Below are 16,460 nucleotides of genomic sequence, written 5' to 3' on the forward strand. Positions count from 1 at the left end.
CTACCTCCCTAGCTACAGCCATGATTGCAGTCATTTCTTGAACTGTAAGGGCACAGCTATCATTGAGGTTTGAAACAATTTTTGTGGAAAATTGCTAAAATCATTACATTAGGCTGAAAAAGTCAAGTATTATTTATGTATTCTAGCTTAGTTTTCAAAATATGAAGTTAAATTCCTGAAAGTCCAATATTAGATCAAGGTAATGTAAGTGTCAGGTACTCAAAAGTTTCTTTCAAGTTTCAGCAGACAATAGCTCACAGCTATAAAGTATTGCATATCATAACCACTACTCTGAATATTACACCCACTGGAGTGAAAAAAGGTTCCGCTGGTCTCCAAAAAGCATATTATTTTGAGCATGTGTACATAAATGCTACCTGATGCTCAGCATGGTTGTCATTTCTCTTGTGTGCCTTTTCAACACAGTTGCCATTTAAATACACATAATCTCAACTGTTGCTGTATTTTACTCTAACATATAGTTGCATTAACTGTTATTTTTTGCATATCAAACTAATGTCAAAAAATACATTTTGACAATGATAGGTTAAATTAATTAAATGACACGATGGGACTAGAATATATGGCTACTATACATTATACATAACAAACAGAGGGTTTGATCACATAGTTGTTAATCTTAGTCCAGATGTGTGTCATGCCTCATTTCTGTAGCTGCTGCAAACAATGAACCTGTGCCTCCTCACTCATAGCTTCTTCATCAGGCCTTCATCCAAACAATCTCTGAAATAAATAAATTACGTAAACCAGCCAAACATGATTTCCTCAATCAGCGATGCTTTTCAGTGAGGTGATTACACATTTTTATTACAGGCACAATATCTGTAATCACAGTGTAGACAATTTTCTTCCCTGCAATGCTTCAGTTTACTATTTTACTTTTATGTTTTTTTTGTTTTTACATTTTTTTTGTATAGCTTTAGTCTTTTAATTCATTCTCACTACTCTCAGCCTAACATTCAGCCACATATTTTCTTTAGGAGTTGGTAGAGACCAGAAACAGTTAAACAATAATTTGTTTCTTTCAATGTGTAAAAATGCCGCTCTTTGTTTACAAGGTATCCATATAAAATGAAAGGTTGCAAGTATTCAGTTGTGAAGACTCCTTGCCAATAGCAGTCATCGTCTTTTGTGTTGATTGTTGGATGTTATACATTAAGTCACTTACAAAAAAAATCTAGAAGAGCTGTGGCGGTGCACATTTTCACAGATAGGCTGAAAACAGGGCAGTGACCCCAAGCAAACAGATGCGGTGGCTTTAAAAACAGTCGGTGTCCTGAGCTAATCCCACTAGAAATTGGTGGCATGATACAAGGACAGCATTTTACAGGAATTATTTATACAGGGAGGCAAACTGACCGGAATACACAGGCTCCAGTACTGCGCTGCAGTGATCTGAGCCCCTAGATCCCCTAGCAATATGATTGTTTGTGAGTTAGCCTTGGTCCAGACTCATCACCACCTAATTCCCTAATCATGATCAGATCCAAAGATACAAAGTTATTTATATTAAAAGCATTCAAAAAGCAACACAACTTGATATCTAACCAACCAAATAAACACACACCATATTAATGTCTCATTTGAGCAAAACAGCACTTCTTTAGTAATTTGGGGAACAGGGGTACAGTTCAAACTCAAAAATATAACTTAGATCTAGCGCCTCTTTGCAAACATTATTAGATAAGGGTTTGAGTAGAGAATAATAATTCTGAGAGTCAGTCTTAATGATCTATAAATACCATTAGCCAGATTGAAATTCATCATAGTTGTTTGTTAAAGGAATTAATTTGTTTCATTGAAAAAATATTTGGAGGAATAAAGGTCTGAAAATATTTTAAACTATCCAAAATACAACTAGTAAAAAGAGAAATGAATGGCACTGGCAAGGAAGTGTAATATTGTTTTCCAGGGTTAGCAGAGGGAGTTCACTGAGGGGGGTTATTGCTGAAAGAGGACAGGAGTCAAGCTATCTGAGTCTAGTGTGGAAGTGCAGCTGGATCCCATATCACAGCATTTATGAATTTAAAAAGATAAATATCAATAGGTTGTTCACTTTGTTTTTGTTGTTGTTCTTCACTTTATTGCTGCTTTTAGCATCTGAGGTATGTCATCTAAAGTCATACTTTTACTGACTGATGCAAAATCCACACTGCTGTGCTGTCTGAGTCATCCATCATGCTGTGTCCCAACCTCTAAATGCAACTTCACTATGCTATTCATACAGGTCATAGACTCTCCTGCTGCTGATTTGCAACTGTAGGCTTGCTCTTTGTTTTGATCTTGATATGGTGTCATTGCTTATCCAACCTAGTCATTTTCAGTCAAGTATCTTACCGCATTGATTGCACACAAAAATGTGGTCCCTGCATTTTTTGGATGAGATTAAACAGTTTCTGTTTGGTGTGTGGAACTGAGGAGAGAAGTGCTACACAGTGGGGTGTTTCTTTAAAGCGGCTTTAAAAATACCTTAAGATAAGCACTAAAAAAAATCTGATTTCTTAAACATTCCATCTCTCTTTGTACTTCATGTTAACCTTCCCTCTGCAACACTTTGGATCAGCTGGAGGTTTTTCAAAGAACTAAAGGGACATTCTTATAAGGAAATTTTTAATTAGTCCAAATTTGAGGAAATAGTTATATGGACTACGGATGTGTCATAAATAAAAAGATGAGTAACAAAAAGAAAAAAACAAACAAACAGAAGAAAACCGTTACCATAAGAAAGTCACTGTGATGTCACCTTTGGAATGGAAAACTCAGTGATTTATTCTTTACTTCTATATTTTTTCATAGGTAAACTGGGAGTTCATATAGTACATGCAGACAGTGTGTAGCAATTGATTAGCAGTAGTTAACCATGCATTTTAATTCCCTTACTTGAGTTGCATGAAGCAGCATTCGCTTCTAGCTGGCAGACCAACTGCTGTGGAAAGTTGCTGACGTCGCTCTATGTGACACGAATTGCTGCAGTTTTATTGACTTCAAGGGCCAAAAAGGAAAAATCTTCCTTTTTCTTTTTTTGTTTCTGACATTCCTGCATTGTGAGTTATGTTCAGTAAACAGTCTGGCTGCAGAAGTCCATTCATCCATTTTCAAATGCTCATCTGGATGTAGATCGCACAGGCAGTGGTCTTAGCCAAAACCTCCCTCTCCATGCTTACCTTTTCCAGCACTTCTGAGGAGAGACTGAGGGATTCCCAAACCAGTGGAGAGATGCAATTTCTCCAGCATCCTGTGTCTGAGCCTAGCCTCAACTAAGAGGCATCCAGGAGGCACGCTCATCAGATGCCTGAATTAACTCCACTGGCTCTCTTCAATCAGAAGCAATGGCCCCACTCTAAGCCGTCCTGAATAACCAAGTTCCTTACCCCATAATGCTTTGTACGCTTCTTGTATCTGCGATCTTATTCTTTTGGTCTCTACCCACAACTCATACCAACAGTTTTTCATTAAAAAAACAAAACAATAAAAAAAAAACTGTAACTCTGAGAGAGGATGCACCTAACACCCAAAACACTGAGCAGAGAGCAAAACTAGAGAATTGTTTTTGGAAAGACACATTTTCATAAATAATTCAAGCTTCCTTGAAATATTAATGAAGGTCAAGGATTTTCCATTCAGAATAACTGTATTGTTACTAAACACAATTGCATTGTTAGTTTAATTTTCACCTTGTAAGGCTGTGTGTGTAACGGTGTGTGTGTCTGTGTGTCTGTGTTTGTGCACAATCATGGCAAAATGTCAGTTTCTGTATATATGAGTTTTTTCTCATATTTTGTCACAAAACATAAAAGGTGTTGACATGAATAAAGATTTTTTACTGCAGTTTTTTTTTTTTCTTTTACTTCAATTCTTACTTTTTTTTCTTTTTAAATTTTGGTTTAGCAACAAAATTGGCAGTTGCTTGATTGATTGATTCTTGTAAATGTTGTTCCAGTCTTATTTATACTTTCAGGCTGTGCAAAGTTAGTCTCTTATTATTTTAAAAGCAAAAACTGTCTAAGTTGTCACAAAAAAGAAAATGCTGCAAAGGTGTGGTGAACAAGAGGCGTCCAGCATGCTAGAAGCTAAAAATGCCAGTACACTATCCATCAACTTATGCAAGTCATGGTTTGCACAGAGTTGATGAATGTAGGGATGGTGTCAGGGGGGAGGTGTACAGACAGTGGACTGAGGGTCTGCAGGGCGAAGCGGATGCATTATGATAGCTAAAGCGCTTTTCTGTTAAGCAGAGAGAGCTTAGTTTGCTGTGTAAGAGCAGGATTAGCACTTGCATACGACCAGCAGAGAAGGTCTGTTGCAGCTCTGCTCATCTTGCACTCAGGCATTAAGGGTCAATGTGCGTATGCCTGCATGTGTGTGTGCGTGTCCAGTGAACTGGGCAGTACAATTTGACACAATGTGTGTCACAATGAAGCATTAGAGTACAATAAACAGCATAACTGAGAAAAGTTAGTTATAGTTATATATACCAAACATGTTGTTTATGTTTGGTAATACAGCTTTATATATGTATATATATATATATATATATATATATATATATATATATATGTATATATATGTATATATATATATATATGTATATATATGTATATATATATATATATATATATATATATATATATATATATATATATATATATATATATATATATATATATATATATATATATGGGATTGGAAAGTTTACTTTACAAAATGCGAGCTGTGAGTTTGAAAGCTGTAGGTGCTGGAAGCTTCAAAAAGAGGCATTATTGGAGGGATAACTGAAAATATAGGTTCCAGCATTTGTAAAGCTTTCTACCAAGAAATAATATTATTTCCACAGCTTATGTCATCATGTCAGACCTGCTGGACATTATTTCTTATTTAATAGAACTGTTATCTCTGGCACCAAAGGACATCTTATGTCATGGTGCTTGTACCATAATGAACTCCTTGTATTTCTAATACCTCAGTTTCCCTTCAGTGCTTCCCTGTCTGCTTTCCTGCTTGTTTATCCTTCAGTTTTTCCCCAGTTTTATTTCAAAAATTGCTATCTTATTGCTGTCATCAGTTTCATCTGCTCCTATTAGTTCTGCTCTTTGTTTAGTTCTGTTTCTCTCTCATTCTGTCTGTTTGTCTTACCCTCTGGACCAGCACTTTCAATTGCAAAGTGATTGCACAGGTTGCCTAGTGGGAGGCAACTTGAAGGCCTGCAAATAGTTACAATTTATAATTTAATTTGTTGCACTTGCAGAAAGATAACCAACATATTGCAACCAATCAGAATTAGTCTTTCCTACAGAACACAATGTGATGTTCTTTATTGTGAGGTTTTTTATCCGTATGTAGAGGGTAACAGATTTGCAGTAGACTTGCAACAGATTTATCACACTTAATCAGACAAAAGAGTGCATGTAATTGCCTGCCTAACTCCATTCAAACACAAATAGACAGCAGGCTGACTCTGTCTAATTGCCACTTTATCACTTGTTACAAAATTACTTTGAAGATGGCATGTGACCGTGACCAGTCTCAGACTTGGCTTTGAAGCAACCAAATGAGTGACAGCAAGATCACAACTACACTGATCATACTTTTTATTTGCTAAATACACATACACATACCACACTGACTGCAACCAGATTCATTGAACAAAATGGCAATACCTTGACACCTTGAGATGAGAAAATGCCTTGCAGCACCACAGCTGCAGTTTGATTCCAGCTAGTGACTTGTGCTGCCATTCCTTCAAATTTCTAATCTACCTCTTTGCTGTTTATTACAGTTTTTTCTGATTGCTTAAGCACATTTTTTGTAACTATTGGCTATTTTTGCAAAACTCTACACACAAATAAGAAAACCTGTCACCCAATTATCAAAACATTGTAGTTCTCTTGCAAAAGCGAACACAGCTAGATTAACTCTTCACACCTTCGTAAAAATGGTGTTTTCGTATCAAACAGTACACACAAGCCATCATCTACTAAGCACACAATGCGCCAACTGCACACTGATGGTATGAATACAAAACACATCTGGCTTTTGCTTTCTCTGTGCACAAGCTAGGCCATGTCAGTTTGAGCTCATACTTTTGTCATAGGTCTGTAAACATGGAGGGATCCAAACTTCAAGTACTGGTGTTTATTTACACACATCAAAACAAACACAAGTGTTTATTTCCAAGTATAGGATTATTTGCAATCGCCATATTGACTATATGGGTTTCTTGGTCTGCAGTGAACAGGCTTCCTCTGCCCCCAGCATCTGGTCATCTAGCAATTCTGTAAAGTAACAATTTCAGTATTTTTACATCTATGGTATTGTTGTGTTTCTCATTAGCATATGGCAGTGCTACAAATCTTAGTGCAAAGTGACTGTACTAACCGATTCTCATTTCAAAATGTCCTTATGATGCTTGCTACAGTGTAGCGGCTCGAGTTAGGCTGAACCCGTCGACCAGCTTCCCTCAGGGTCATTCCACAGTTGATTACATGGTCCACTATTGTAGCTCTGATGTCATCAGCAATTCTATTTCTTACTCTTCTTACCCTTCCTCTGCCCCCTCCTCGTCCTCTTCCCCCCTCCTCGTCCTCCTCTCCCCCCTCCTCGTCCTCCTCTTGTTCCTCCTTGTCCTTGTCGTCCTCTTCATCCTACTTCTTCACCTCCACGTCCTCTTCCTCGGCCTCCTCTACTTCTCACTCTTCCTGCTCCCTCCATTGTACTCCACACACAGAGCTTACCTGTATTATAGTGCTTGGGCTGATTGCAAAGTGAACTAATTATCTAAAAAAGTTTTTACATGTGACAGTGTGCCAGACAGTTGGCAAAATAGTGTAAATAATAGCCATAAATGTGTATAGTTTTGCTAGGAGTGTGTTGATCATTTGGAAATTGAGTGTAAAGCAGTGAGTTGTGTTTACAGTTCTGCAAAAAGAGTGCTGTGCAGTGGATTGTAGCTACAGGTTTTCAAAGTGTGTGTTACAAAATGGCAAACTGAGTGCAAAGCAGTGTTTGTGCTTTTAGTTTTGCAAACTCAGTGAGTGGTTTTGCTATAAGTATTAATAGTTTTAGAAAATGTGCTATAAGAATCACAGTTAGGGTTTAAGCATTCAGAAAAAACTGTAAGCAAAGAGGAAAGACAAAAGTGCAAAAAACCCAGAGAAAAGAAAACCCGAATCTGACTTTGTGGTCTTTACTAATTCATTCTCACATCAAATATGCAGAAATAGTTTTCCTCTTTCAGTATGAAACAGGGGTTTTCTCTATTGTTGTCTTTCTTCTGCAATATAAAAGGCTTTGAGGCAGCTGCTTTTATAACATCGTGCTATAGAAATAAAACTGAGCTGAATTAATTTGAAAAGTATGGAAAACAGACTATTCGAGTTTAGCTGCTTCACCTTGGGGCTTTCAGTCACTCTGAAAAAAAAAGTGTAGGTCTAATCAGTGCTTCAGTCAAAAATATACAAGAGCCACTTTGTTAGGTACACCTCTTCAAATGCTCATTAATGCAAATATTTAATCAGCCAATCAGATCACAGTGACTCAGTGTATTTAGGAATGCAGGCATGGCCAAGATAACCTGATGAACTTCAGACAAAGCATTAGAGCATAAGATAATTTAAGTGACTTAGAATATGGTGTGGTTGTTACTGGCAGACGGCCTAGTCTCAGTATTTTTGAGAAGTTTGAGTAGTTTTGATGTGCACTGAATGGTGTATGAATGAAGTCTGAATGACAAAGTCTATCTATCTATGCATCTGCAGCAGCTGAAGACCACACCAGGTGTCAGACAAGAACAGGAAACTGAGACCACAATTCACACAGGCTCTACAAAATTTTGTAGTAGGTAGTTAGAGAAAATGTCACCTGGTTTAATGATTCTCATTTTCTGCAGCAACGTTTGGATTGTAAGATTGTCACACTTTGGCATAAACAACATGACAGCCTCAATCCAACCTGCCTCGTATCAGTGGTTCAGGCTGGTTATGATGTAATGTTGTGTGGGGTATTTTATTGGCACATTTTGGGCCCTTTAGTACAAATAGTGCACAGAGCCTTGTTGCTGACCATGTCCAGCTCTTTCTGACCACAGCTGCTTTCAGCAGAATAATGAGTCACCTCAAACTGGAATCTTGAACATGGCAATGACTGCACTGTATTCAAATGGCCTCTGCAGTCACCAGAGCAGCTTTGAGATGTGGTGACACAAGGGATTCACATCATGGCTTTGATATAAAATCTTCAGCAACTCTGCTTTCATGTCAATATGGATCAAAATCTCTGAGAAATATTTCCAGTGTGTGTGTCACTGTGGCAAAATATTTTCCCGATGACAATCACCAGCTTCACCAGGTGTTTGTGTATCTGTCTGTTGCGATCTCATCACAGAAACAATCTTGAGTTATTTTTACATTCTTTGTCAGTCTAACTGTGAAATTTGCTACTAATGGGCTGCTTCTACAGACTTCCATTATACTATAATCTAGTCACCCACGCAGTACCCAGTCCTACACTTGTACTTCATATGTTTTTTCTTCTTTTTTCATTTTTCTGCTGCACAGTCCAATCCCCCTGTTCCCCGAAACAAGCTAAGTCTTATCTCACACACACATACACACAGACAAACACGAAAACACTTAAAAAGATTGGCTGTACTTCCTGTGTATGCCCTGAACCCCCAAACACAGAGAGGATCTGTGTTTGGGGGTTCAGAGCAGAAACAGATAATCTGCCTTGAAACATAAATGTCTTCTGTGTAGGTTGCGATGAGCCCCACTGACAGGCACTTTTATTTGATGTACAATTAGAGAGAGCATTTATTTGATTGGATTGTAATCCCCTATTGTGATAGTAAAGGAGCCACGAGCTATTTTTAGGTCTATTTGAGAATTTGACAGAGCTTTGGACAGAAGGGTGATGGGAAAGAAAAAGGCTGCATTTTGTTACGGATCCCATTAAAGCTGCTTGTTGACTGAAGCAACTTTACTGTAAATGAATGCTTAGGTTTCCTGTACATGCTTTAATAAATTAATGACAACAAACATGAATACACACACACAGGAACGCAAATACTTCCTCTGCACAAGGGATATAATAAATATAGCAACTAAGTCATTGTTTTCTCTTTTGGTTTAAATTCTCTTATATAGTAACAGCGCAGCATCACCAGAAAAACAACTGTAAAGGGATTCAAATGGCCAGTGTTTATGTAGTATGTGGTGTTATTTAGAAATTTAGAGTAAGCGAGAGACACTGTATTGCCTTGAGACACTGTGTGCCAAGTATTTGCTTGTCTGCCTTCACATGCATATGAACTTGAGTGACATCACATTCTTAATCCATGGGGTTTAATATGATGTCAGCTCAACCTTTGCAGATATAACAGCTTCAACTCTTCTGGGAAAGGATTTCCACCAGGTTTAGGAGCGTGTTGAATTTTTTGTCCATTCTTCCAGAATGACATTTGTGAAGTTAGACACCAATGTTGGATAATCATCCATGTCTTTATGGACATTATTTTGTGCACTGGTGTGCAGTCACCAGTGCACATTATTTGCCAGGAAGGGTCCATCCCCAAACTGGTCCCACAAAGTTGGGAGCATGAAATTGCCAAAAATGTCTTGTTATGCTGAAGCATTAATAGTTTCTTTTACTGGAACTAAGGTGACTGAGCGCAGCTCATGAAAAACAAGCCAATGCTGTAATGCCTCCGCCATCAAACTTTAGACTTGGCACAATGCAGTCAGACAAATACCATTCTCCTGGCAACTGCCAAATGCAGACTAATCCATTGGATTGCCAGACAGAAAAGTATGATTCGTCATTTCAGAGAGCACATCTCTGAGAGCGCACCACTGCAACTGACGTTTGGTTTAGATGCAACTGCTCGGCCCACTCCATGAAGCTCTCTACGCACTCTTCTCGAGCTGATCGGAAGGTCACGTGAAGTTTGAAGGTCGCCCTGTGATTTTACAGGGCGACCTGCCACTTCTTGGCTGAGTTGCGATCACTCCCAATCGCTTCAACACTAACAGATGACTATAGAATAGTCAGCAGTCTGTAGCGAGCACGAGTTGCACAGGTAGCATCCTATCAGAGTACCGTGCTAGAATGCACTGAGCTCCTGAGAGCAAAGATGAATATTAATATAACCAGGTTAAATTTTGATATAGCTTTAAGCTATACATCATACATATGTATGGTACTTTGAGTAGCAGGTGGATGCTGACACAGGAGACTGCAGGTCAATCACTTTCTGTCTGCTATGCTTTTTTTTTTTTTTTAACTTTTTATTTTGTACTTTTTCCAATTTTATAGTACATGCAAACAAAAACACGAAAAAAAGAACACAAAAAAATAAAATAAATAAATAAATAAAGGACACCCAATCTGTGGAAGAGGGGAAAAGGGGGAAAAAAACAAACAAAAAAAAAAAAAACAACGAGGAGAGGTCCCTGCCCTATGGGGCTGAATGAGTCTTATAAGCTATCCATTTTGTCCACTGTTTTCGGTGTTTGTCAGATTTCAGTCTCAAAGTGTAGGTCATTTTCTCCATTATATATATGTCCTCGATTACATCAGTCCATTCTTCCAATTTTAAAGGGTCACTTTTCAGCCAGCTTTTTGTTATTACCTTTTTGCTTGACAACAACATAATTTTAAACAAGTAATGGTCCTCCTTTCTTACATTTTCCCATATTCCAAAATACATTACTCGTGCCTCACACAGCATGCCATACCCCAGCACTTTCGTCATTGTTACCGCAATGCTTTCCCAGTAAGGTTTGATATTTTTACACTTCCAAAACACATGAGAATGATTGGCGTCCCAGTCTCCACATAATCTCCAGCATTGTTGGGGTGTTTTCAGCTGCTTGCTTTTGATATAAGGAGTAATAAAGAACCTAATCACATTTTTCCAGCCATATTCTCTCCATCGTCTAGAGCTAGTGGAATTATGCTGTGTGAGACATACGGATCGCCAGTCATCCTCTGACAACTCAAGATGTAATTCCGATTCCCACTTTTGTTTGATATATAATGTTTCATTCCTATTCAAATTTTGCAGGCCATTATATAATTTCGATAAAATTCTTGATGGAGGATTTTTATATGCACCTGTTATTATTTCTATTATATGGCTCTCTACGCACTCTTCTCAAGCTGATCGGAAGGTCACGTGAAGTTTGAAGGTCGCCCTGTGATTTTACAGGGCGACCTGCCACTTCTTGGCTGAGTTGCGATCACTCCCAATCGCTTCAACACTAACAGATGACTATAGAATAGTCAGCAGTCTGTAGCGAGCACGAGTTGCACAGGTAGCATCCTATCAGAGTACCGTGCTAGAATGCACTGAGCTCCTGAGAGCAAAGATGAATATTAATATAACCAGGTTAAATTTTGATATAGCTTTAAGCTATACATCATACATATGTATGGTACTTTGAGTAGCAGGTGGATGCTGACACAGGAGACTGCAGGCCAATCACTTTCTGTCTGCTATGCTTTACCTCAGGCGATATGAGCCACTGAACTAAATCTCTCGACCTTGTTCATTTTGGAGCGCTTTGGAGCCTTGAAAGGAGTAAAATATCTGACAAAATAATATGATCTCCTGTGCAGTTAACTGTGTCAACAGACCAGGAGGACTGCACTTCAGTTAGTGAATTTCTGGTATTTTATTTGTAGGCATCTAGCTGGCCCTATGTTATGAGTTAGCTTCTGCTACCTAATATTTGGACTGCAGCTTCTTATCCATTTATGGCTACTTGTTAAATGTTAAATTCAGAGGGCTCATATTTGCTTTTGGGAGTCACTGGCAATCAGCAAATTTTAATGCACATGACTATGGTTTGACATATGAACAATTAAACAAGTTTTGCTTACTATACTTATTCCTTTTTTATTATAGTGGCAGCTAAAAGTTTCCCCTTCAGTAGAAGTGATGCAGAGCTAAGTGCATCGTTTTGTGCTTTGTGTGTCTCTCCTCTCTGAGTCAGCTGCAGTACAGGGTAGAAATGAAAAGATGATATTCACGTATAAGGCGTAAATAGCTGGATGAGGTGAAGCTGGAACCTATAGGTTCACAGGACAAATCTGAGGGGTAATGAGTGAGTAAAAAACAAGGTTCTGTAACACAAATTAAAGCTGCGCCCACACTGGAAGCAATTCTCAGTAATAATATTCTCAGATACCAGAAACTGAATGATGTTCGGCGATTGAACCTGCTACAGGTTAAATAACTGCTGCCATCCAAGATAAACATTTCTCGACTTTCAGGTGAGACCTTGATGACTACCAATAACACAGTGGTTCCCAAACTTTTTTTGCTGGGCCCCCCTTGTTTTACAAGAAAAATGTTCGCGCCCCCCCTCGCGCGCGCGCGCGCACGCACGCACGAACACATCCTCCAACCACACAGACCCATATTTTGCTCCATTGCGTTTATTTTACACCTCAAACATTTAGTAAACAATTAAGCAAATACAAGTAATCTGCAATAAATTACAGGTAGTAAGAAAATAAACTACTAACTCTTTTACGCTACGTCCACACCTACACGGGTATTTTTGAACACGCAGCTGTTTTGTCCACGTAAACGGCGTTTCGAATCACCGAGAACGGAGATTTTTTAAAACTCCTTTGAGTTCGTCATGCAACGTCAAAGGTATGTGCCTTTTTTCACGTCACGCTGTGTGCACGTTATTGTTTACATGAGATGAATTGCAGAATGGCAGATAGAGACGAAATACTGTTAATCTGACTATCTGCAGGTTTTACACACTTACATATATACACAGTTACTGTCCCTCCATTTAGAAAGGCAGAGGCGTCACGGTGTAATTATTTTACATGTAGTTGTTTTTTTTTCCTGTGTAATAATATTCAACATTGCTATCAATACATTTTTCAAAAAATCCCTCTGCAAAATGGGTTCAAAAACATAAACAACTGTTGGATGCTGTTTGTCCGTGATTTGAACCGAGAGAACAAATTGTGGCAGGAACGACCTGATGTTATTTGTATCCCGCTGTAACTTTACTGTATAAAGAGCTAACATTTCCAAAATGTCAGGAGTAGTTAGTCATTACAACAAGTGTTTGTGAAATACAAATCAAGAATGTGGGATACTGTTTGTCCGTGATTTAAACAGCCCAGCGCTGCTCCCAACGAAGGGAAAACCAATTCTGCAGGGAGACCTACCTTGGCACTTGTGCAGGTGAAACCAAAGGGAAGATATGCTTCACCATATTTTTCTAGTCTTTGGCTTAGAATGAAGTTGGTTTGGAAACATATTCAGCTATGCTTCATTTCCTGCTTTGCGTTTGCGTGGGCGCCCGTGCTAGCAGTGTCCAAGCGTTGTTGTTTTGGGTTTTTTTTCCCTTTTCATGCCGCGCCCCCCCCCTGCAATGGCTCTGCGCCCCCCCTAGGGGGCGGGCCCCACACTTTGGGAACGTCTGCAATAACAGCACCATGTACTAGTGACTGACATGTACGCTGAATATAGAATAGACAATTAATTAGGTAACTTTCAGCTTCAAAGCAGTGTGCAAGGAGTGGATCACTTCCAGTGTAGATGCAGCTTCTGCCCCCCCCCCCCCCCCCCACACACACACACACACACACACTCCAGAGACATGAATGCATTCCCAAGGCGTTTCCACCCAAATTTATCAATCACAGCTCAGTAGAATTACATTTTTATCCATTCATCCATTCATCCAAAAGATTTCAACACTAATGGTCTAAATCTCAAAGTACTGCTTAGGAAGGTAGCTAGATGAGTACACGGTGTTTTTCTTTCTTGTTTTTATTCAGTTCCATGCATGTTTTTACCTTTAATTTATGGTGGAAAAAACTACTTTAGTCACTTGTGTTGTATGAATGAGTTGTTCTTAGGAAAGCTAAGACCCACAACTTGCACAGCCACTTTGAACAGGAACAATCACACATCCATTTGGTGAATTCTTCTTGCTGTGCTCTTTTCAAAAATGAACTTTATTGCTCCTGCATGTGTTTAGGAGACATCTCTACCCAAAACAGTTACACTTTATCCAGACAGAAGCAAATGTAAAATCAGTGCAAAGACACATTAAGGCAGGAGTACCATCAAGAGTGTGCTAATATAACTTTTCACTCATTTAGCAGAAAAACAAACGCATCATTTTTTTTTAAATTTTACAATAACACTTTTGCTGAAGCCTCTGACTGATTTGCTTTCACAATGTTTTTCCAGCTCTTCCCCAATAAACGTAGGAATTTAAATATGGAGACTGCTGGTCTTTCCATCCAGTGTTTCAGGTTATTATCTCGCTATACCCTAAACTCCTGGCTCGCCAGTCTTACTCACTTTGTTACTGCCTGTTTCCTCACCATTCTAGCAATACACACATCTACTTCCTGCAATGCATTATAATCCTCATTATTGCAGAGAGTGTAGTAAAATTTTTATCAAATACAACCAGAGGGTTTTTCATTCTCCTGTGGGAATCGCTTTCAAATCATTATTATTTGATATTGTTATGAATGCAGTAGGTTAAGGTCTGTTTTCTGAAAATTTAGATTTTTAGTTTTTGATGATAGCCTTTATTAAACAGTACAAGGGTAAGCACTTTATCACTTAACCATTATGCAGTTTAGTGTTAAAGGCTGAACTTCAATAAAACTGGGAAAATATTTGTATGAATAATAATGTTTTACATGGCTAATATAAGCATAATTTTTTTTAATTTGATGAAAACAGCAACCTTATGTGTTTGTACTGAGTATAAATACAGGATTCTATCTGCATGACGTCACACTGGGTCAAGGGGAGGAGACACACTGACCTGCTCCGTGAGACGCCGTGTCCTCAGGAAGAAACCCAAAAGACATCCAATGACCACAGCCATCACTGACATGATGAGGAGCCCATTCTGCTTGCAAACATTCTTCACCCTCACCCACACTGCATCCAAAGCCATGGCCATTGTGAGTCACCTGTCGTCTGTCCTCTCAGCAATCCATAAATATGGCCCAACCAAAGCTTTAAAATCCAGGTGTGAGAATGAAGGAAAAATATAAAATGAATTAAGAAAAACTATGCAAAATATCCACTCCTCTGCGATGTTTTAAAGCACCTTTGGGCTCAGCATTCCTCTTGTCTTTACGCTGCAACGATCTGCACTAAGCTAAGAGGATCCTCTCACTTTCCAGGCATGACCTCCCATCCTGCCCCACCCATCATCATCCCTGTGTGGGCTGACCCACTGTGAGTGGGTGGGAACAGCTGGCAACCATGTCACAGGGGGTTAAAGATTCCCAATCCTGTTATAGTGCAACTGTATTAAATAGGTCTGAAGCTGGATTAAAAGTCCATGAACAATTTGACAAAGGTTAGCAGAGTAACCTTACGGACCCTCTGAGAAAACAGGGGGATATGTCTCGCACACAGTGGTCATTGAACTGCTTTTTGAAAACTTTATGTTGGATAAATCAGCAAAGCAGAATTCATGATGATACTGGGGTTCGCAACTCAGTATCACCAAGAACAATACTCATGCAGGATTTTGGACAATTTACTTCCGAACCTTGTCACCATTTTACTATACCCAAATAAGATCTTCCTCAACCTTAAACAAATTCAATGAAGATGTTTTAATTAACAATTTTCACTATTTGGGCATTTGTGCCATTTGTGTCAGTAAATGAACTACACTAATCTCTCATATCATATCATCTAACAATGTTATTTCAGTTCCCTGAGGTTTGTGGGCATCCATTTATATACCACTCTCTTAAGGTCTTAAGCATCTCAGTCAGGTTTAGGTCTGGACGTCTGACTGGTCCATTGTAACATCTTGATTCTTCAGTCATTCTGTTCTGCTGTGCTTTGGATTATTGTCCTGTTTCATGACCCAGCTTTGGCCTAGTTTTAGCACACCGACAGATGGCCTCATATTCGACTCTAGAATACTTTTGTAAACAGTGGAGTTTATGGTTCAACTCAACAACTGCAAAGTGCCCAAACCATCAGCCCTCCAACACCCTACTTGGCAGCTGGACATATCTCATCTGTCCTGATGACTTTGTTCCAGATGTCTTCTGGTTTCTTCAGATACAGCTTTGCCACTCTTAGCCATGCTGCCAAGTTCTTTTTTAGCGAGAATAGGCTTTCTCCTGGCAACCCTTCCAAACATACGTATTCAGTTTCCTCTTAACTGTATGTTACTTCTAAGATGCTAAATGAGGCCTGTAGAGTTGGGACATATCTGTCTTGAATGTTTTCCACTTATTAATAATCATGCTCACTGGAGAATCGTGGACTAAATTGTTTGGAAATGATCTTATAGGCCTTCACAGACTGATGGGCCGCAGCACTTGCTTCTTAAAATCACTACTGATCTCTTTTCTCCTTGGCATTGTTTTAACGCACACCTGAATGCTGGAGCTCAGAAAACTGCCTAAAC

At 38.9% G+C, this 16,460-nt stretch overlaps 2 protein-coding genes across 2 annotated transcripts in view; both read right to left on the minus strand.

Annotated features, from left to right (window-relative positions):
* The window catches only part of slc1a7b (solute carrier family 1 member 7b), a 52,823-nt gene extending 37,598 nt beyond the window's left edge, over positions 1-15,225 (minus strand). Inside the window, exon 1 of the mRNA XM_085150625.1 lies at positions 14,841-15,225. Within this exon, the coding sequence (XP_085006751.1) occupies positions 14,841-14,981 (141 nt within the window). The 5' untranslated portion in view covers positions 14,982-15,225. The remainder of the gene's footprint in view (positions 1-14,840) is intronic.
* Positions 1-16,460, minus strand: part of s100p (S100 calcium binding protein P) — a 320,093-nt gene that overhangs the window by 77,410 nt on the left and 226,223 nt on the right. The window lies entirely within an intron of this gene.

Source organism: Neolamprologus multifasciatus, chromosome 23 (genome assembly GCF_963576455.1).
Source record: "Neolamprologus multifasciatus chromosome 23, fNeoMul1.2, whole genome shotgun sequence".
In the NCBI taxonomy this organism is placed as follows: Eukaryota; Metazoa; Chordata; class Actinopteri; order Cichliformes; family Cichlidae; genus Neolamprologus; species Neolamprologus multifasciatus.